This window comes from Hylobates moloch, unplaced genomic scaffold (assembly GCF_009828535.3).
Source record: "Hylobates moloch isolate HMO894 unplaced genomic scaffold, HMol_V3 SCAFFOLD_2, whole genome shotgun sequence".
Lineage (NCBI taxonomy): Eukaryota > Metazoa > Chordata > Mammalia > Primates > Hylobatidae > Hylobates > Hylobates moloch.
The window spans coordinates 1,077,937-1,101,466 of NW_026652277.1; the positions used below are offsets into that span (position 1 = coordinate 1,077,937).

The 23,530-nt window shown below is 49.0% G+C and overlaps 1 protein-coding gene and 1 long non-coding RNA gene across 2 annotated transcripts in view; both read right to left on the reverse strand.

Annotated features, from left to right (window-relative positions):
* The window catches only part of ADARB2 (adenosine deaminase RNA specific B2 (inactive)), a 554,344-nt gene that overhangs the window by 6,874 nt on the left and 523,940 nt on the right, over nucleotides 1–23,530 (reverse strand). The window contains exon 8 of the mRNA XM_032171565.2: nucleotides 12,588–12,769. Within this exon, the coding sequence (XP_032027456.1) occupies nucleotides 12,588–12,769 (182 nt within the window). The remainder of the gene's footprint in view (nucleotides 1–12,587; nucleotides 12,770–23,530) is intronic.
* Nucleotides 13,996–14,471, reverse strand: LOC131381931 (uncharacterized). The gene is made up of 2 exons (XR_009211008.1): nucleotides 14,418–14,471; nucleotides 13,996–14,269 (listed from the first exon to the last, which is right to left on the reverse strand). It is a non-coding gene; the product is annotated as an uncharacterized LOC131381931 (long non-coding RNA).

Genomic DNA, 23,530 nt, shown 5'->3' on the forward strand with positions numbered 1-23,530 from the left:
ACGGAGTGGGAACCACGGCCCAGATCCCCGGAGTCTAATGTGCAGAGGGACACGGAGTGGGGACCACGGCCCAGATCCCCGGAGTCTAACGTGCAGAGAGACGGAGGCTCATGGATGTCAGTCTCACTATTAGGTTTGCTGTTAATGACTCTTTCCGTGGGACAGATCCCTCATGGTGAGAGGAAGTGCAGTCAGGAGCGGGCTGCTTGCTCTGAGGAACCAGGAGTTTCCTTCTCCAGTGTGGCCAGCAGCCAGGCCCTCTTCCCATGCCGGGGTCCAGCCCTCCTGCAGCAGGTGTCCAGGCTCCAGGAAGGCTGTCTCCTCCTCACCGACATGGAAGGGCCATGGCCTCATGTGTGCTTTCACTCTCTTTCCATTTCCCTGCGTTCCGAATCACCCTCACGGAGGTAACTCCCCGTCCTGGGATGTCTCCTGAGGACACTCCAGCACTGGGACATCAGGTCACTCCAGGCTCTTCCTTTCTTTGTTTTATTTTGTCCCAGGGGAGCCACTTGGTTTCTCAGGAGCCTTCTGCTCATACGTGAATGATCTCACTCATGGTGCACTGATTTTATAATTTTCCACCAATTTCCCAGGTGCTTTACGAAGACATGCAGAGTGTTCTGGGAGCTGGTCCAGTTGCTCGCCCACGGCGTTCCTGTCGAGCACCTTCCTGGCCATGGAGAAGTGGGTTTCAAAAGGGTTGAAGGGTGTTAGGGCTAAACTTTAACTCAGCTGGATTGCCTTCCTAGTGGTAGTTGTGGATAGAGCCAGACAAGGTGAAGACACATGTGCTCAGGCCTAGAAATGAAAGCGTGGCTTGTGTTTAATTTTAACTCCTGTGGCTGGAAATGTGAAAATGCATTAACTCCTGGCTCATTCCTCCTGAAATGGGCATTGGCTGATTGAAGATAGAACTTGAGTCCCAAGGACAGAGGGTGTCTGCAGCTGCAGGGGCACCTACTCAGGCCTATCTCACATTGTTCCTCAAGATAACACAACAGCACATACCTAGTGACCCAGTCTACCCAGAACACACCTCCTTTCCCCAGAACGCGTGGCGCTACCTCCTTTCCCCAGAACGCGTGGCGCTACCTCCTTTCCCCAGTTCACAGCACGAAATGCCTCCTGGAGGGGATTCAGGGAATCTCCAGCGGTGAAAGTTGCCAACAGACCTGCAGCGATTGAGGGACGGAGCCTGTGCCGTCTGAACTCAGAAAACGTGAGCATCAGGCCAGCTGAGCTCCAAGGAGAAACCATCCTCCTGAGAAATTGCACACAGGAGTCTGAACTCAGAAAACATGAGCATCAGCAGCTGAGCTCCGAGGAGAAACACTTCCTCCCAAGAAATCGCACGCAGATACCCCAGTACTGTGGACAAACAGGTACACACCCTTGCACAGGGGTCCCGCGCTTCTCACTCTGCAGGCCGCCCTGTGAGACCAAAATTCCTGTGAACCTCTGGCATCCAGAAGCTACAACAAATCCAAATTAACCCTATGGAACACTTCTGTGACGCACCTCCTGCCTTCGGTGAATGGCAACACAGGAAGAGTACTGGGCATCTCCTGCCTTCGGTGAATGGCAACACAGGAACAATGATTGGCACCTCCTGCCTTTGGTGAATGGCAACACAGGAACAGTACTGAGCACCTCCTGCCTTCGGTGAATGGCAACACAGGAACAGTACTGTCTATTCTAATGTGGTTTCCACATGCGCAGAAAATTGTACTTTTGTAGGCTGTATTTGTTTTAGGTGATTGCTGTAACACATTGCTACACATGTGGTGGCTTAAAAGAGCAGAAATCTGTCCTCATAGCTCTGGAGGCCAGAAGTCTGAAGGTGCAGGCAGGGCTGTACCTCCTCCAGAGGCTCTGGAGAGACCCCTCCTTGACTCTCCCAGCCTGTGGTCAATCCCAGGCTCCCTGGCTTGTGGTGGCTTCACTCCCGTCTCTGCCTGTATCTTCACCGGCTTCTCTGCATGTGCCATATCTCCCCCGCCTACCTCTTCTAAGGACAGAGGTGGCTGCAGGCAGGACCTACTGAGATAATTCAGATCATCTTCTGTCTCACGATCCTTAGTTTACTTACATCTGCAAAGACCCCTTTTTTCAGAGAAGGTAATTTACAGGTCAGGGATTAGGACTTGGCATCGATGGGGGCCATTATCCAGCCCACTGGGAGTGAACTTCGGGACTGGTCTAAGGATGGAGTGAGCAGCGCTCTTCCCGGAGGAGGGGCAGCCCCATGCTCTGGGGCGCACAATCCGCAGAACAGGGGTTTGCACGCTCTGGGCCCCACGTTCCGCAGAACAGGGGTTTGCACGCTCTGGGCCCCACAGTCCGCAGAACAGGGGTTTCCATGCTCTAAGCCCCACACTCTGTAGAACAGGGGTTTCCATGCTCTAAGCCCCACACTCCACAGAACGGGGGTTTGCAGGTGGCAGCTCATGGGCTACTTCTGCCCGCATCTGTTTCTTTCCCTCTGGACCTTCTGTGTGTGATGAGGACCAGCGGGGCTCACAGTCCAGGAGGGTGGGGGGCCGGGGCTGCCCAGAGAGCAGTTCTGTGCCACCGGCTGGGTGTGCAGAGCGACCTGGGTATGCATGGGGCGCCCAACACGTGCACCTGCTGAGTGAGGGTGGCCTCCGTCGGGTAGGACCTTGGATTTGAAAATTTGTGTAGGAAGCCCAAGGAAGGGTGAGGAAAAAAGGTGTCCCTGAAACACTGTGTAGCCTGGTGGTGAGCAGGGTCAAGCCCCACATTTTTTAAGTAATTGTTCCCAGGTGGCCTTGGGAGTAACACCCTCGCTACCTGAGCAGCTTCTCCCTGAGCTGTCTGTAAGGGAACCACGCTCACAGACGCTTGTTAAACCTGGTATGTAACTCAGGGATGTGTTGGCATTTATTAATTTGTGAATATACCATGCAGCATATGGGCCATTCATCTTTGATAACATTTTTTAGGGAGCTGTCTTATTTCAGAGTAGATCTGTATAGGAATAAGCTGGTCTCCTGGAGCCTTTGACATGAATATTCTGCCAGGCTGTCTGGTATACAGAGATCGGCATGATGAGATTGTGTGACCTTTTTGCTAAACGCACACAATTGTGTTAACAGCGGTCTCTGGCAGCAGAGCAAATCTGGACTCACTTCTGTGACATACTAGCAGTGTGGCCTCCGACAAGTTAATTAACCACTCCTACCAGCACCGCTTCAGCTACCACCATGATCACCACGACCACTACTGTTACATCACCATTACTAGGACCAGTGGGGGTGAATCCACAATTCATCTATGGAAATGAGTTTTACTGTGGCTCACGGAGCTATAAAAAGATGCCTGACTTGAAGAAAATCCTTATTTACCTTTTTAAAAAGGCATCATGTAAGTGAGACATTACAGCGTTTCTTCAAATAGTGAGCCTACTGTGTTACAATGTAACTCACTTTCCCAAAATTAAATTTACACAAGACATTTCAGGAGCATAATTTTTACATGCAGTGAGACACGTCTGTGTCGCTGGGTAGCACTGCATTTAATTTTGCAGAGTGAATGAAATAGCATGCCATCTGGGCCTGCACAGATTCATAAAGCTAAAGGAATCAGAGGGATCTCCTGAGTTTTCCATATGGCCAGACACGCTGTGGGGTCTTTCTCTCATGCACACCCACACACCTTTAATGGAAGTAGAGCTGGTAAGTTTAATGTGGACTTATGGATTTGGGGTAACTAACTTCTAAGGCTGTATTAATGCCGTTTTATTCATTATCATTGATATGAATGTCTTTATAATTGCCAGTAATTTTATAGCTGCTGTCTTGCTTTGATACAGCGCATTCCATAAGAAACATAAAATGTGCTATGGAGGCTGGAGATGGTGGGGTTAACTGAGGATGGACAGCTGGTTCTTTCTGCTGTGAGATAGTCCTAAAAACTTCTGTGGGTTCGGCCTGGCATGGTGGCTCACACCTGTAATCCCACCCGCCAAGGTGGGTGGATCATGAGCCATGACCATCCTGGCCAACATGGTGAAGCCCTGTCCCTATTAAAAATACAAAAAAAATTTAGCCGGCGTGGTGGCGGGTGCCTGTAGTCCCAGCTACTTGGGAGGCTGAGGCAGGAGAATGGCGTGAACCCGGGAGGCAGAGGTTGCAGTGAGCCGAGATCTCGCCACTGCACTCCAGCCTGGGCGACAGAGCAAGACTCTGTCTCAAAAGAAAACAAATTCTGTGGCTTCCTGCAAGCCAGAAGGGAATGTGAATGTTGAGAACACAGAGGCCATGGTGGCTTTTCCTCGCCTTCCCTCATGTGACTGGTTTGAGGTGGAGGTGTTGAGAGGGTGGAAGGCAGGCGTCTGCAGGGCGTGGAAGGGGCCACGCTGGCTGCACCGTCTGTGAATGTCCCGGGTGCGAGTTCTGTTGGGACGACAGTGGTGTCCGGGGATGCCAAGGCCTGGGTGGTGTCCTCTCAGGAGGATTTGTGCCTCCACTGTTCTCCAGGAACTTGATTCCTAAGAGACCACCGAGGAGTCACGAGGATGGACGACTGCTCAGGTTCCCCTTAGTTTAAAGTGCAGAGGCTCACAGGAGGCTTCAAAAGATATGAAATTTCCATGGCAGAGGAAAGAATCTGCATTTTTCATTTTTCAGCCTGATAATGACAATGACTTTTGGCTTCCGTAAGGATTGTCATTATTTCAAAAGATATGGGACAAAGGGACTTTGGGGGAATGGGGTCTTTTGTTGTTCCAAATTATGTTTTTTTGTGCCCTAGTATGCAAAATGTAGTAATGTGCCAGGTTTCAAACTGGATAAAAGTGTGGCTGGTTTTCATTGCTCTTCAGTCCGCATTACTCATTTGCGATCGTTTTTGTTAAGCCCAAATAACACATTGAGTGTTTCCTGGAGAGTTAGACTCTGTCAGTGTTTGTCTGCAAACGCTGTCTCACCTTTGTTTTTGAAGGATACTTTTTCTTGTTATCAGATCGTAAGTTGAGATTGTTTTTCTATCGGCATTTTAAAGATGCCATTTCATTGTTTTTTTGTCTTCTGAGAATCAGTTACCAGTCTGATTTAGCTCCTTTGAAGTGAATTTGTCTTTCCTTTCCTGACTGCTTTTAAGATTTTTTTGGTCTCTGTTTTTCAGCAATGTAACCACTGAGATGAGAATTTAAAAATTATTCTTGGGGTAAAATGTGCTTTTCAAATCTGCATTTGGATGCTTTTTGTTTGTCTTGGAAAATTCTTAGTTATGATCTCTTTAAATATCTCTCCTGTTCCATTACTTTTTCTTTCTTTTTCTGGGACTCTTATTACATGCATTCAGACTTTCCCGCTCTCTTAGCTCTCTTTTGTACTTTCTGTGTGTGTGATGATTCATTTTATATGTCCCCTTGGCTAGGCTGTAGCACCCAACTAGATTAACTGCGAGATTAACCAGCAGTCCCAGGTATTTCTGGGAAGGCACGTTCAACGCGATTAACATTTAACTCATTAGACTTTGAATAGAGCAGGTTACGCTCTGCAACATGGCTGGGCCTCGTCCAATCTGCTGAAGGCCTGAAGAGCAAAGACTCAGGTTCTGTGAAGAAAAATAAATTCTGCCTTCACATGGCCTGTGGACTCTAGATGTGCCACTTCCACTCCTGAAACTTCCCACTTGCCGGCCTGCCCTGTACATTTTAGACTTGCCAGCCTACACGACTGCATGAGCCTATTCCTTAAAATAAATATCTATCAGTCTCTATCTATCATCTATCGTCTATCATCTATCTACTGTCTGTCTGTCTATCTATCTATCTATCTATCTATCTATCTATCTATCTATCTATCTATGTATCTATCATCTATCTATCTATCATCTATCATCTATCTATTCATCCATCCTCCATATATCATTTCTGCCTTCTGTGCTGCATTCTGGATGTTTTCTTCAGAACTGTGCTTCCATTTATTAATTCTCTCTTGTGCTGTGTTTATTTGGTATTAAACCATCCTCTGTTAAACAAATTATTTTATTTTCTGTATTTCTGAAATTCCTATTTGGTTCTATTTTTTTCTGAGCTTTCATCTCTCCCCCTAAGTGTTCCATCTTGCTTTAGAAAATGTCCTTTCTCCTACTGAGCGTGGTCATATTAGGGTCTGCGTCTGAAACTCCAACTGGAGCGTCTGTCCTGCTGCCTGTTGTTTCTTCTGGATTTGGGTTTTATCTCCTGTGTCTGCTTATTTTTTGTGTGTAGCAATATTCTATTTATAATTTTTTTGTAGAGTTATTTTGATCTAACGAGTAAGAGGACCATCTTAATTTAAATCAGGAGTGGAGACCATTTCAAGCTGTAAACACAGTAAGGGGCTGTTTGCCTTGAGCCCACCTTGGCCCTGGGAGGCAGGCTGACCCGCCGCCTTAGCCTCCTGTGGCTGCTGAAGCACCTCTCAGCCCTTCGGCTTCTCAGGGACTCTTATGGGAAGATCTCCTCTCCCATCCCTGTCCTTCCCCAGGTCCTGGCCTGGCAACTCTTCCCTCTCCTGTTCACTCTCTGGTGCCACCAAGGAGAATTGCAGGTGCCCCTGCCAATGTCTCCCACCATCCTCAGGGTTTGCGGTGCGGTCCCAGGGGGAGCAGGATTCTCCAGCTTTACAGAATCTTCAGGGAACCATCATTCAATTACTGTCAATGCTGTACAGTTTTTTTTTTTTTTTTTTTTTTTTAAGATAAAGGTCTTTAGTCCCTTGTTAAGTTTTATGACTGGCAAACATTTCTCTCTCAGAATGGCAGAGCTTTGCGTGCCTGGGTAGGAGAGCACATCTAGGCAGAGACGATGTTGAAAGGTTTTCATGCCAGAGAAACCTCAGAGTTTTGACTCCAGGGGTGTGACTGTGAGCAATGAGGGATGTCCATGGAGAGGCTGATCCCAGTTCAGAAGAAGTGGGATGGTGCTATCAGCCCCAGGTTTCTGAATCCATGGAGAGGCTGATCCCAGTTCAGAAGAAGTGGGATGGTGCTATCAGCCCCAGGTTTCTGAATCCATGGAGAGGCTGATCCTCGTTCAGAAGCGGGATGGTGCTGTCAGCCCCAGGCTTCTGAATCCTTGGAGAGGCTCATCCTGGTTCAGAAGAAGAGGGATGGTGCTATCAGCCCCAGACTTCTGAAGGAGGTATGGCTCACTGCAGCAGGGCGAGGCTTTCTAGCCCCCGAGCCAGCAAAGCACAGGGGGGAGAGTCTGGCATCCTAAGATGACGGCGGGGGCCAGGTGGCTTTTATGGCACCATCCTAGTCTGCGCTTTTCCTGTTAGCCCTGCGACCACCTTCATAACTCCACTGAAGCGAGGCCTACATGATTGTTTCAGGTCTGGGAACCAAACAGCAGCCTGAAACCAGCTTGAATCTTCCCTTGGTGAGAAGGGAGAGGAAGCCCCCTGCAGCCTTTCCAGAGAGCCTCTCTCTCCTGCCCGCTTACCTCGCACTCTCAGCCCAACCCCACCCATTTCCCAAAACCCTGTGGAAGCCCTTCTCCCAGCTCCATTTCCTCATTCCTCTAGGACTCTGTGCAGTGTCACCGCCACACTGAGAGTGCTCTTGACCCTTTTATTAGGGCTGAGGGTCACTTTTTAATCCTTCTTTTGTCTTGTTTTTTTTTTTTTTGACAAAGCACTCATATTTTGTTTGTCCGTCTCCCCTACTGGAATGCAATAACCCTGAGGTATGGATTTTTGACTATTTTGTTCATTGCTCTATTCTCTGTGTAGGATTTTGTCTGGCACTTTGTAAATCATCAATGCACATTTGCTGAATGATTGAGCAAATGCCTGGATTATGCTGATCAATTTCTCGATGTTAGATACATTTAATGTATTGACAATGGAAGTATTTTCCTGGAGTCAATGATACAATTCTCAGGAGCGATGTAATTAAGTTCTTTGCTTAAATTCTACTGGGAAACAATTCCTTAAGATCATGGTGGAAATTAAATGAAAATTAATTATTATACAAAATATTTTTAAAAGGATTCTCTAGAAAGTGAAAACGAGGTTTTTAATAATTTTAAATTTATCATAAGCTATGTGCCATCTAATTTGCCTAGAAAGTTCTCTGCTAATCTATAAAAATGTCTTATTAAATAGTTCTTTGTTGAATTTAACTTTTTTAGTTTTCATGAAAAGATATTAGAATTTCTTTTCTTTTTTTTTGTAGACATGGGGTCCGGCTATGTTGGCCAGGCTGGTCTCAAACTCCTGGCCTCAAGCGATCCTCCCACCTCAGCCTTCCAAAGTGCTTGGATTATAGGCATGAGCCACCATGCTTAGCTAAGATTGCTTTTTAGATTATTCTAGCAAGATTTATAATTTTTTCCACCAAGAATTCCTGCAAGGGTACAGGAGGATAAATTCCTAGCTCTAGTGACTGTAAGAAACAGCAGGCTGCTAAAATATTTTTGTAATGCTTATATGTTTATTACTAAACATTTGTAAAAATTGTGTAGGTTACTCCAAAATAGACCTCTGTTTTAATGTAAAAATAATATTGCAAATCACTTACCATCTGGATAAAATATTTGCTACTGCTTCACCATGTTATTTTGCAAAATACTCTTAATGATCATTAATTTCAGAAATTTCTCCTGAATTAAAGAGGCCTGATACTTCACAGAAATTTCCTCAACTTAGTGTGACAACATTTTGAAAATCTGGACTCATAAAAAAATATGGACATAAATGGCAACAGAGAGAGACTTTGAATGCCAAAAATAGGTGGCATTGGGAAAATTCATAAGCTATTAGTATTGGTACACATTTCAGTACGTATCTAACTTCACATTTTAGTACGTATCTAACTTCTTTCTGACAAATGGCTTTGCTGTGAAACATGGACGCCTGAAAGGGCTTTGGACGCCCCAGCTGGCCCTTTTCACACTCCGGGAAAGTGTGTGCTGTGAAGGAAGACAGCCCCTATTCTCCTCTATTTTATCACCAGCACTGCAATGTTCATCACACAAACATAAACCAAGAGTCTTAAACAAGTCATGGTTCTAACAATCAATTCTCTGGGTCCATCTCTCAGATTTCATGTTCATTGCCAAGACCTTGAGGTGGGCTGTAAAAATAATCACAGTTTTATCTTCAGTGTGGACTAAGAAATTAATCATTGACAACATAGCTGTTAAATATGCCATTAACACAAACAACGAATTTATCCTACCCAAATTTTTTTTTCCCTTTTTTCTGTTTTCCTTGATGAAGAGAAATAAAAATTTAGCCCTGATGTTGAAAGCTCAGAGAAGCATATATCCTCAGCTTGGTGGAACAGGCCGTCAAAGTGGCTATTTCATCTCACTTTTTCCTAAAAGGATGATTATTCAAAGCATAGATTTTTATTAATTACTATCCCCATCATTTTGTTCATCTTACTGAATTCAATGAGAAGGACCAAGGGCAAACTCCTTTAGGCTATCTGTACTCAGGAAATAATGCAACTTTTGCTGAAGGATTCAGGGTTTGAGACAGCCTCGAAATGGGCTTCTGGTCCTGAAGTTTTGCCACAGGTTTAGACTGGAAAGTGCAGAATTTTTCAAGTATATCATTCAAGAGCATTACTATGCATCCCGTGACTGTGTGAGTAAGGGTACCTTTTTCAGCTTGGTTGCTTCTTTTTAACTCAGAGCTGATTTAGCCATATCTAAATTGCTGGGCCTCGTTCCGCTAATACATAAGCTTCATCTTCTAAGGCAATTCTGCAAACTGACCTTGAGGGAAGCTTCAAGCAAACTTCATTTGCTTATTTGAGGGTGCTTTTTATTATTATCCCTATGCAAGGTCTCTCTCTCTTCCTTTTGGTGCAAGAAATTCTGATGATTTCTTTTCAAAATTTGCATGATTGGTTTGTAAATGTCCATCAAGAACAATGCAGGGACAGCTTAGGGGCTGCCCGCAGGCAAGATACCAAGATTTAGGCTCATTTGCATCTCCAAAATAATGAAAACCAGATTCCCAATAAGCGTGTAAAAGGAGGCTGAAATATTTAGTCAGGCTGCAATGGCTGTGGTGTGGCAGGTGCCACTTAGGCTCAGGAGTGGACAGGTGCCACCTGGGATCAGAAGCAGACAGGTGTCTCTCGGGCTTGGCCATTATCTGTGCGACTCCGTGATGTCAGGTGGATCTGAATTTCTCTAATTGTGTTTTATAAAATTCACTATGTTCACACTTAGGATTAGAAATTCCTGTTTTTATTTATGTTGACATGTTCCCAGATGGACACATGATTGAATATCAGCACTGGGAGACTGGCTGCCAAGGGTGACAAGCCAGTGCCCAGGGAGGGCAAAACTTGCTCCGTTGACAGTGGCTTGGGGAGGACGTGGTTGCATTTGTACTCCATATTTCCTTGTGCTGAGCAAGCTTAAATAAGCCCTTCAGTAGGGGCTGGACACAGAATGAGGATGGCCTAAGGAAAATGCACAGAAAAAGAGTGCAGGGCCCACTCGTCAAACAGGTGAAAATCCTCTCAGGTTTAACTCAGAAATCTAAGAACTGCACTGAGGCCTTTGGGGCCCCCAGCACGGGAACACTTGCTCTGAGTTCCAAACCGGTGATTCCAGGGCTTTTCGGGGCCCACTCCAGAGCGGTTTTTTCTGTTCAACCACAGTGAGTAAGGAGTCATCACTTTTAAGAAAAAATAGGGGAAAGAACCAAAGGAAACAGGAAAGCAAGAAAGAGGTTGAAACTGGGTCCAGAATCACTGTAGTGATTGGCCATTTCAACAATGCATGGAATTGTATGGGCTGTGACTTGGAGGCGCACCTTTAGGCCCTCGCCTGGTGGGAGACGGCGGCCACTGAGTGTCTTGGTGACGACGTGGGAGCAGCGGCTGCCCCTCCCTTAGCTGCTGCCTCTTCCTGCGAGGACTGTCTCGCATTGTTAGTTACTGTGTGATTAGAAACACGGACAGCTGCCCTAAGAAACTGTGCCGCACCGCCCAGGATGCAGAGTGGTGCGCTGAAGGAACCAGGGGTTTACCACCAATCGGATCTGCGCTCAAGTCCTTGCCCCCTACTGATGAGGGTTTTGGGTGAGGCGTTGAATTTCTGACTCTCTTCCCATCCCACATTAAGACAACAGAGGGGCTGGGTGCAGTGGCTCATGCCTGTAATCCCAGCACTTTGAGAGGCTGAGACGGGTGGATCACTTGAGCCCAGCAGTTCGAGACCAGCCTGGCCAACATGGTAAAACCCCATTTCTACTAAAAATACAAAATTTAGCTGGGTGTGGTGGTGCGTGCTTGTGGTCCCAGCTACTCAGGAGCCTGAGACATGCAAATCACTTGAACCTGGGAGGCAGAGGTTACAGTGAACTGAGATAGCACCACTGCACTCCAGCCTGGGTGACAGAGAGAGACCCTGTCTCAATAAAAAAATAAAAAGACAACAGAGATAATAACCTTTGTCATTGGCTGGTGTGAGAATCGAGCAGCACAGTTAGGTGCTTTGCACAAATTATTCCAAAAAACTCCCACTCCTGCCCCCACGAAGCCCTATTTAACTCCTGCTCTTATAACTTAGAGCAGTTTTAGAATCTTGGGAAGAAATCCTAGGCCCAGTGACTCTCAGCTGCAGCAGGAAACCACTCTTTTATCTTCCTGCTTTCTCTTTCAGGTGATTTGGTTTAAGACCCAACCCCGCCAAGCCCGTGGTGTTACTCTCCTTCTGGGGCAGAGGTTTTCTCCATTTCCCCCACATATCTGCCTGATTCTGCCACAGGCAGGCCCTTCAGAGAGCTCTCCCACTCCAGCAAGGGAGGCTGACTCAAAGACCTGGTGTTCTGCAGGCCCCAGCATGAGGCTGGCAGTGATTAGGAAACCCTCCCCCTACTTCCCTTTGTTCCCGTGAAAGGCCAGGAGTCACCTCCTGTCAGTGTGTCCTTCACAAAACCCTCCCGAGACCACGCCCTGGTCTTTCTAGGGCACCTCACAGCTGCCAAGGGACTCTTCATCCTTGCAACTGGCTGTGTGCCAGGCAGCCTGGGCAGGCTCCAGGTAACGTGGGGAAGTGGAGGCTTGGGGAGGCTTGGGTCTCTGAGGACATCTGGGCTGTGGGGAATCCTGGTGCGGAGCTGGCCCAGTACCCGCGGAGTCACCTTGCAGTCTCTGAAGGGTGTGGAGGGCCTGGGGCTCTGGGTCCCGAAGACCCGCTCTGGCCACGTGGCCCTGGTGCCCCCCTCTCCCTGCCCCTCCTCACCCACCTGGCTCTTCCTCAGCATCGCCTCCTGTGGGCGGCCAGGTGGGCAGGTGGGGCCTCTTGGGTGAGCCCAGCACTAGTGATTCTGTTTTCAGAGCTCCTTCAGACACCGCTGTGAAAACAGCACCATCACACAATCGCGAATTCACATCAGGACCTGGCCTATTGCTATATGCAGAGAGACGCTGAAACCTTTCATCATTTTTCCTTTTTAAAATTGTAGGACTTTGCCCATTAAATCCTAAATTGCCACTAGCCAACATGGGTGCAGTCTGCCAGGGATGGCACTGTCGGGCACACCTGCGTTTGGCCTGGTGGTGGGAAGGAGGCGGAGGGCCCCCGGGATGGGGGTTCTTACCGCTGAGGAGAGGCCGGTTGTGCCGGTAGGAGGCGGGCAGCTGGCCGACACCCTCCATGCGGTGGCTCATGACGCGTGCGAGGTGGCCCGTGTGGTGCAGGCTGCCCACCACGATGCTCTGCAGGTACACGGGCTCCACGAAGTGGGACAGGAGTGCGCCCTGCAGCCCCAGGACGTTCCACCTGTGGGGAGAGCCAGCGGTCAGCAGGGCCCCCCAACCGGGAGCCCAGGGAGCCCGGTCCTCTTTGCCCATCTGCGGCCTGGTCCTGAGGACCTGTCAGTCTTCCCATCGTGCAGACCCGGGGGTGCTTCCCGGGAGTGCCCCAGACTCAACCCAGCCATCACGGGGGCTCTGGGGACACTGTTGTCTGGGACTGGGCTCCGCAGGCCCCTGTGTGCTAACAAACGCTGCTCTCTTTTCTGAAAATGAGTTGTTAGAGTGGAAGCTGTTATGTTCTCTCTGGGACTTAGAATTTGATTTTTTAAAAAAGATACTCTCTGTCCCAAAAGTGAATCTGAATTTTTCTTTATATTAGCTGGGAAATATTATAAATGGAATTTGTTTATTTTAGTTTAGGGAAAAATACTTTGTACTCCCTTTGTCCTTAGCAGTCAAAATGACCTATTGTGTTGAAAGTACATTAACAAATGACCTTGTTTTGGTCTGGGCCTGATTTTGGTTTCAGAAGCCCGGATTGGAGATGAACAACAAGGTCATTTTGTTTGAAATAAATATAGCTCTGGGTGGATGTTTTTGCTTCCTCAAGCAAAAATGCCAAGAGCACTGACATTTTTTCCCCTTAAATTTGGGTGGCAAGAGGTTCCATGTGTGTGTTTTTCGAGGCAACATTCTATGGTTTCCACTCTAAATAATGTGCTTAAAATCCTACCTCCTTCAGCAGCAAGCGTTATGTAGCCAATTTCTTACATCATTGTTCTTTTCATTAATTAACATTTCTCCACTGTTAGAGCAATTACTGCCATCCCCGCATGCAGCGTCTCTTTTCGTGATTAATAAGGAGTCATTACATTTCCCTTCCCGAAGCAGTCAATTAACACAGAATTCTTTCCATTAATTACCGAATCTACCTGGAGAGTAATCTTCTCTGAGAACCTGTGACACCAATTGCTTTAAAAAGTTCTCTTTAAATTTTATTCCAAAAACACAAGCAATTTAGCCAGCGATATTAATTTGCCTCAGAAGCATCTCCATGAATGAGAAACATCTTTTAATCTCATGCAAGAAAAGGCAGCCATCTGGCTGGTGGGGGTTTCGGGGAGCTCTCTCCCTCTCTCCCTCCGCAAATGCAGGTCATTAAAGTAATGTGCTCATCTACATAAAACTCAAATGGAATATAAAAGGTTATATTTATAGACAAACAATTTAGTCCTACAATTTAAACAGTCATTGGTTTTATGAAACATTTACTTCAGTCTATCAGATTTGCATATAGCTTCATTTAAAAAAATATTGTGGTCATTTCTACAAGTCACGGTGTTTCTCCCAGAAAGCAAGGGAAGAGCTGGCCGCTGGATGCGCAAGCGTCTACCAGAGGGGCGAGGTCAGGCGCTCTGAAGGGTAGGATGAGACGGAGGCCACAGAGCACCTGTCACTGAGGACCTTCATTCCACAGTGTGTCTTCCTGGATCTCAGATGGTCGGAGGCCACACAGTGCCTGTCACTGAGGACCTTCATTCCACAGTGTGTCTGCCTGGATCTTGGACGGTCAGAGGTCACAGAGCGCCTGTCACCGAGGACCTTCATTCCACAGATTCCACAGCGTGTCTGCCTGGATCTCGGATGGTCAGAGGTCACAGAGCGCCTGTCACCGAGGACCTTCATTCCACAGCGTGTCTGCCTGGATCTCGGATGGTCAGACTTCATTCCACAGATTCCACAGCGTGTCTGCCTGGATCTCAGATGGTGGCTCTTCAGAGTCAATCTTTTCCTTGATGTTCACTGAGAAGTCAGAGAATGGCAACAAATCCTGGGAAAGGAGATTTTTTGTAACTGAGCTTTTCTTTCAGGGAACAACGGGCAGTGTTTTCTGTTCTGTTTTTTTTTTTTTTTTTTTTATATTGCCCAGGTTGGTCTTGAACTCCTGGGCTCAAGCGATCCTCCCACTTCAGCCTCCTTAAGTGCTGGGATTACAAGCATGAGCCACTGCACCTGTCTTTGTGTCTTTTTTTTTTTTAGACAGGGTCTCTGTCACCCAGGCTGGAGTATGGTGGTGCAAGTGGTGCAGCCATAGCTTGCCGCAGCCTAATTATTTTGTAGTTTTTCATAGAGGCAGAGTCTTGCTGTGTTGCCCAGGCTGGTCTCGAACTCCTGGGCTCAAGCCATCCACCGACCTTGGATCCCACAGTGCTGGGACCACAGGCATGAGTCACCGCGTCCAGCCAATGCCAACATTTTTGAGGAGCGGTTGAGGGATTTGGCTTGTTCCCTTGAATCTGAGACCAGAGGACAGACCAAAAGCTGGGAGGAAATTCAGCAGCGTGGCCCTCCTCGGGACGTGAGATGCCCTCCTCAGATTTGGAGATGCCGGAAAACAAGGCCCAGGAAAGGACCCCGTGCAGGGTCCAGGGCTCCGGGTTCCGTGGTCCCAGTGGGCCTGTGAATTCTCAGACTGTTAGTGCAGTCTTAAATGTCTTATAAATTAAAGCAGGGAAAGGTATATTTCCACCATCTGTAACAAAGCACCTCCGTGAAATAAGCCACGAGTTAAAAAGTAAAATTGGGATTCCTGGAAGAGACGCCTCAATGTTAGAGGCCATCAGAGCACGGGCTTTGAATGAAACTTCTGGAACATATGTGAGTGGCTGTGATGCTGCAGGACCGTCGGAAGACAAATAACTTCTCTCTCTGGTTCCCACCTAATAAGCTTTACAATAAAGAGGAAATCAACCTTCTCCTTGCCTGGCTACCAGAGATTAAACTTATTCTGCTAACACGATCAATAAAACCAAATGTCTTTCTGAATATGAGTTGGAGAATTTTCAGCATTCAGGATTGAATGGAAAAATGCCTCTCCTTTTGTTCAAACAGCTGATATTACTGCAATGTTGACAGAAAAAAAACCCATGTCTAGTTTTCAAAATAGATAATCCCTAAGTAAGTATATTTTTGTTTGTTTGTCAATCATTGAAATACCACAGATAAGTGGGGGAGGTCTTGGAAAAAGGCTGCCGTTCTTTAGCCAGGAGATGCACCCTGCTCACTGAGTCCAGGCTGCGGCCTCCAGGCCACAATGGAAGGAAAGACAGGTCTCCGGTGGGTTGACACCTCAGGCTGTCCCTGCAAGTGCGCCGGCATCAGGCGGGGAACAGGACTGCCCTTGCCTGTTTTGGACGCTTTGGTTTGCTGCCATGACACGGCCCTGTGAGGAGACGTAACTCTCTAAGTTACATGAAGCCTGCGGCAAAGTCCTCAGCTGCCACCCGGCCTGGCGTCCGCAGCTCTGCAGGGCTGGCTCTCAGGCCTGCTGCTGGGATCATCTGGGAGCTTTGAGGATCTCCAGAGGCCTGGCTCCCCCGAGGATTTTGGTGTGACTGGGGGAGTCAATGCGGCCATCAGCTTTCTCGGTGCCGCCCACGTGATTCTCATGTGAGCCAGGGTTGAGGACTTCTGCAGCAAAGTGGCACATTTGGAGCCAACACAGTCAGGTACCAGTCAGGTTGTGATGCTGGTCAGTAGGGCCTCCCTTGACCCTTCTCTTGCTGCTGTGAGTGACTGTCTTCTCAGTGGTCCTCAAAGTGGGATGCCTGGGCCAGCCATGGAGCATCACCTGAGAACTTGATAGAAATGCAGATTCCTGGCTGCACCCCGGAGCTGCCGGCTCATGAACTCTGGGGTGGGGCCCGGCAGTGCAAGTTCTAAGGAGCCTCCAGGTGGCTCTGAGGCTGCTCAGTTTGAGAACCACTGTCTCTGTGTTGGTTCTGGGGTCTCAGTAACTGTACCTACCTTTCATGGCATTGGAAGAGCACAGGAGACAGTTGAATCTCTGGCCGGTCTGGGGGTGACATTTCCCTTCCTCTACACCCTACCTCCAAACCCTGTCACACACTTTCTTCCTCCCACCTTTTGACAAGACAGGTAATAAGCCTGAGACGTCTCTGCATACAGGCCCCACCCCATTTCCAGGCCACTCAGACCTATTCTGGGGCCCTTTCTAGGTGAAAGAGAAGCCAAAAGCCTTTTAACTCAATAACATGCCTGCTAGGAATTCACCCAGCATCTGCATTCTCAATGGAACGCCTGATGTATGGACGGGGCCAGTCTTGAAGGGGCTGTTTGTAATTGCAAAGCAGACAAAGCTCGGCAAAACAGAAACGGGAAATCACCTAAGTGCGTCTTAACAGGGAACTGGTTACATAAATGATGGTGCATTATTGACACCCTGGCTTGCCTGACTGTGGGTCCCACAGTTCCTGTGCCTCTGAGGCGGGCCTGGCTTGCTGGGATGCCCTCGGGGCCAGGAGGCCACAGCTGCCCCACCTGCACCTTCTGCCATGTGGACGCACCTGTGCGGTCTGAGAGAACTGCGGTGGCCCCTCGTGCCTGTGCGGTCTGAGAGAACTGTGGCGTCTCCTCCTGTTGCCTGTGTGGTCTGAGAGAACTGCGGTGGCCTCTCGTGCCTGTGTGGTCTGAGAGTATGGCGACGTCTCCTCCTCGTGTCTGTGTGGTCTCAGAGAACTATGGCGTCTCCTCCTGTTGCCTGTGCGGTCTGAGAGAACTGCGGTGGCCCCTCTTGGGCCTCTTGGTTCTGGGGACAGAGGACACTTTTCACTTAGCCCGGGGACCTTTGGTTCTTTTTGTGAAGACAGCGGCCGTGAGATGACGCCTGGTGACTCAGGGACCTCAGCCCTGCGCCTCCGTCTCTGCGTCTCTGTATTGGGTTGGTGGCGTCCACGCTGTCTGGGTCATTGCTGAGCATCCCAGGTCCCCACTCAGCCTGGCCTCGTGTTTTCTCTTGTCCCCCTGACTGGAGTTCCAGTTCTTACCTTGCAGATGCTGGGCTTGTCACCCTCTGCCGTCTCCATAGCATCTGGGCGGGGTTCCCCCAGGAACTGGGCTCTGCTCTCAGGAGCCGTGGCCGAAGTCGGTGGTGCTGGTGCAGGAGGGCAGAGCCGCGGAGGCAGCGGGGCTGCTGATTTTTTCATTATTACTTTTTATATCTGATAAGTGTTAATGAATTGATCACTGCTTCTTTCCTCACTAGAGGTGTTATAAAATGTCACTTAAGGCTGGGCGCGGTGGCTCACCCCTGTAATCCCAGCACTTTGGGAGGCTGAGGCGGGTGGATCACTTGAGGTCAGGAGTTTGAGACCAGCCTGGCCAACATGGCGAAACCCTGTCTCTACTAAAAATACAAGAATTAGCCGGAAGTGGTGGTGTACGCCTGTAATCCCAGCTACTTGGGAGGCTAAGGCAGAGAATCGCTTGAACCTGGGAGGCAGAGGCTGCAGTGAGCCAGGGTCACGCCATTGCACTCCAGCCTGGGTGACAAGAGCGGGACTTTGTCTTAATCTGTACAATCTATATTTTAAAAGGAGTAAAAATATTTTTAAACCAGACTGGGGGAACTTTGGGTTTGGTGTTTAAAAGCAGTTCTGTTAGGAAGGACCTACACTCTGAGATGAGAACAACGAACATCGCTCATTTGACCTCAGTGGAGTCAACAAATCGTGGAGGAAGGTGTCAGAATTGTTCCCAGGTGGGCTGCGTGGCCAAGAGGAGACCTGAGAAGCTGTTGTTGAGGGAACGTTGAGCAGCTGATCTCTAGGCGGTGGGGGGCGGGGAGACGGCACTCTGCACAGGCTAAAATTTAGGTTTAGAAATCAGCCAGTGCCGTATTCCCCAGAGAGCAGCTGTAATTTCTTATGGTTCATTTTCATGGAGAAAGTTTTAATCTATTCATTTAAAGACCCATTGTGATCAATAATCAAGCTCAGGTACTTAAAATTAGAAACCGTATCTGAAGGAACATTAGTTCCAGGAGATTTAGATTTTTTATATGCCACTCAACGTTTGATTCTTAGAGACAAAAGCTAAAAACACCACTGCGGTTTTCCCCATTCTTTCAGGACCCTGGGGTTTGGCTGTTAGTGAGAGCGTAGCCTGGCTCCATAGAGCTGGAAAAACAGGCCGCATCCACAGGCCTTCAGTATGGGACTGTTATGCCTGTGGCGTTCGACCCTCATCCCATGCAGGGGCAGGGTTTGGTCTCCAGGGCGCTCCTTAACCTTACCTTGTGGCTTTGCAGGTCAGTTCTCATTGAGCTGTAACCACCCACTTTCTGCAGTTCCAACCCATCTTCCCAGGGCTATGGTGGTGGTAGGATTTCAGGAATCGAGTTTACTGTGACTTTATTTGTTCTCTGATTTCCTGAAGACCAAATGGGTGATTTCTCTCGCCCGCCGGGGCCAGCCTCCTAGGGCTGCTGTGGGACAACCACAGTGGGGTGGCTTGAAACAGGGATGTTCTCCCAGTTCTGGAGGCCAGAGTCTGAAAAGGCATCTGCTGGGTAGTGCTTCCCCTGGGTGCATGTGGCTGGTGCCACCCCCCCCAGGGTCCCTGTCCTCCAAGCACCCACTGCCCCTGAGGTCACAGAGGATGCCAAGGACACCTGGGCGTGTCTGTCCCTGGCCCCAGCACTCAAGTGCAGGCAGCTGGGCCCTGTGCTGGGCTCTGTCCCTGCCTCCCATCCTCTCGCCTCCCTGCTTCCCCAGCCCCTTTGCATCAGCATGAGGCCCTGGGCAGACTGAGGTGCCTCGGGGACATGGGACGCTAGAGCGTCCTCTCATGGCCTGGACCCCCAGTGGGCCTGGCTGCACATCACGCCATTTCCTCCGGGCTGGTCTTAGCCACCAGGCAGCACCCATGGGCTCTAAGTGGTCACGTAATCATCAAGTCAGTGGTGTTTGCCGAGCCCCTGAGATGTGAGGACACAGTTCTAAGTGCCACAGGGAGGGCCTGATTTGTCGGGGGAGACAAGATGGTCACAGGCCCTCGGCCCAGGAAGAGGGGCTTCTGAGCAGGGGCTTGGCTCACAGCTTTCTCTGCTGCGGCGCACAGAGCCTGAGTGGTCGGTGCTGTCAGGGCACCGAGGCAGGCGGGGTGGGGCTTCTGCCCAGCAAACAGGCTCAGGGTATCCTCTTGTGGTTCATCGTGGGTCCCCAGAGACCATGGTGGATTTCAGACGCAGTGAGGGGCGTGTGGCTGCCAATACCCCCAGATCCTTCTGAATGGCAGAGAACATTAGGTGTGCATTGCGGGAGACACGCAGGATGGAGACAAACGACTCATTCAGTGATCCCCAGAGCAACACTGAGGGAGCCTGAGAGGGAATCACAACCCCATCAGCACAGGGTGACCTGCCTCAGCCCTTAGGAATGGGGATGGGTGCACCATCACTGTCACCCACACCCATGCCCGTGCCTACACCATCACCCACACCCACACCTACAGCCTTGCCCACACCCACACCATCACCCACACCACCCACATCCATGCCCATGCCTACACCATCACCCACACACATACCATCACCCACACACACACCACCCACACCCACACCATCACCCACACCCACACCTACAGCCTTGCCCACACCCACACCATCACCCACACACACACCACCACCCACACACACACCACCCACACCCACACCCACACCATCACCCACACACACACCACCCACATCCATGCCCATGCCTACACCGTCACCCATGCCCACACCTACAGCCTCGCCCACACCCACACCATCACCCACACACACACCATCACCCACACACACACCACCCACACCCACACCCACACCATCACCCACACACACACCACCCACACCCATGCCCATGCCTACACCATCACCCATACCCACATCCACACCCACACCCACACCATCACCCACACCCATTCCTACACCTACACCGTCACCCACAGCAACACCCACACCCATGCCCATGCCTACACCATCACCTATGCCCACACCTACAGCTTTGCCCACACCCACACACCCACACCACATTGTCACCTACACCCACATCCACACCCTTTCCCAACTCGAGTGCCCTCCCGTGCCCTGGTGCACTGATCAACTGTGGCTGCAGGAGGCGGCCAGAAGCCCACACAGAGGACAGAGGGGACATCAGATGATGTGTAAGGAAACGTGAAAAAAGTTTTCTCCACAATGTTTTACGGCTCATTCTAAGCCACTGTAAAAATTTCAAGATTTCTATCACACACTTTCATATTTTGCTGTAAACTGATCTTACCACTGACATCGTGAAGTGAAATCTATTATTATTAATGGAATTCCATACCCAGAAGGTCTGCTGTCACCCAAGAATATTACTACAGGTATTATTGATCCTAAAGGTGATGCCTGTGCATTACTTTTGATCTGTAGGTGGGAAGTAATGTAGCTGTGTTGTTTGTTTAGATCTTTTGATACAAAAGATCACTTTTCATTGATATCAAAGGGAAACTGCAAAGAGAATGACCTATTTGGCAGACACACTTTCTGTACCTTAATGATATATACAATTCTATCCATTTATTCTCATTTTAATACATGAAAGTGGCACAAAGTCGGAGATCAAAAGCCAGCCAGACATTTATCTCATGGCTGCTCGAATAGAACTGCATCTATTCCTAGAGAAATTTCTAAACAACGAAGCAAATATGACCACAGGTTCCCGGCCTCGTGTGGGATGAGACTCGTGCTGTCTAGGAGAGAAAATCCGTAGGTTTCACTGGTTTTAGCACATCCCTAAAATGTACGAGCAGCACACATACCTTTGGAGCCCTGGCCAAAGTTAGTGGCTGAGCAGAGGACACGTGCTTCACCTCCATAAAGTTGTCTGCGTGGCACATCAGAAGCCTGCAGTCCTTTCAACTTCTAGTTCCCAGGGCATCGTCAATCACATCGCAGCGATTCCTATTTCATGTCATGGCCATTCGGACAAAAGAGCAGGTTTCCTTCGTTCATGAGCGCAGTGAGCAGTTCCTGAATGCTGACCATGTGGAGCACTTTGTACTTCCTGGGGGTGTAAAGAAGCCTGGCAGGCAGGCCTCAGGCAGATGGAAAGGCGGGGACGGTTGGAAGCAGCCCCCTCCTGCGCTGGGGCCTCCCCATGGTGTAGACGTCTCCTCGGGACGAGTCTCAGTGGAGCCATCATAGCCAAGTCAGCCGGCGCTTGAAGGCTGCTGCAGCTAGCACCAGGGCAACGCAGAGGCTACACTCACCAGCCTGTGCCAGGGAGGCTCCGGGCACTGTCCCTGACAGCCCACCAAGGTGTTGCCAATGGCGCTGTGAGGGGTTCAAAGCCCTTGTCCCCTCCTGCTGTGGCTCAGCCTCCCATGGCTCCCTCCCTCCCTCCTATCCATCTATCATCTATCTTCTGTCATCTATCGGATCAGTCATCTAATCTATAATCTATCATCTATCTAATCCATCATCATCTAATTTTCATCTGTCATCTGTCATTATCATCACCTACCTATCATCTATCATCTATTATCATCTATTATCATCTATCAACTGTCATCTAATCTATAATCTATGTATCATCTCTCTGTCATCTCTATCCATCTGTCTATCTGTCATCTCTATCCATCTGTCTATCTGTCGTCTATTGATCTGTGTATGCCTGCTATATGCTGTATCATCTATCTGTCATCTCTATCTATCTGTCTGTCATCTGTCAATCTATGTATACCTGCTATGTTCCCGCACCCACCGTGCCAGACACTGAATGCATGATGTGGAATGAGACAAGGTCCCCACCTGCCAGAAGCTTAGAGTTTGGTTGGAAGGATGGATTCTAAGGAGGGTGAGGGCCTCCTGGGTTCAGACAGTGGACTCTCAGCAGCCTCAAATATGTTATTTCTGGACAAGACCGTGGTATGCTGCCAACAATCAGCTCTCGAAAGAAAGCAAGCAGCATGTGTGTGTAGCTTTCCAATTTCCATGGCGTAAGCACCATCACTGTGGCCGATTTCAGTGTGAGGTCACTGAGCAGGTTTGGGCAGCGATGAAGGGGTTTGGAAAACAGCAGGATTTTGTGGTATTTCCACCACACAGATACAAGAGGTGTAAATAATTTCAAGAGCACAAATAACAGTAAAATAATTTGGAGTGGTGAGTTTTGAGTACCTATTACCTTTGTTTTACTATAATTTATTTAGTTCTAAGTTTATGTAATTTAGTTTTTAATAATGACTTATTTGACAACCAACTTTCAAAACTGCCTGCACATCTCATCATGGCCCTCAGGACGACGATGCTGGCTCCTGTGCATCCTGCGCCGGGCACGGTGCCTCGCGTGAGGTCATTTCCACAGCCACGTGTGTCCTCCTGCCGCTTCACGGACGGCGACTTCCACCTCCGCATCCTCAGACTCCACTCTCCACAGAGCCCTGACTGTCATTAACTCCCTGACTTAGAATATTTCATCCGTATTTGTGTATGAAGGGTCCTTTATGTTGAATGTTATTTAAGCCCTAGGTTTAATTTTTGCTTTTGTATAGGATAGAAAACAGATGAACACATACGTTATCAGATGGTCTGTCTGTACAAATAATGCATGGTCCAGATGCTTATGGTCTGGAATCATTAGCCTAACATACGCTTCCACTCAAACGGCAAGTGCGGCGCAATTCTGAAACAGCTCCTGCCTTAGCACTGACATCCTGGTCTATGCTCAGGTCTGATTTTGGCAGATACACAAGTACCTTCTTGACAAAGCCTGTGTCCCCATGCCACTGCTTGCGCCTGGCCCAGGGCAGAGGCTCCGAGTGGTGGCACCACTTCTGTCATCGTCGGGACCACTGTTGCCCCCCCTCCCCCTCCTGCTAAACCAACAAGGGCTGTTGACCGAGGGCCCCCCAGGACCACCGAGGGCCACCGAGTGCACCCCACCGTGGCAGGCACCCTGCA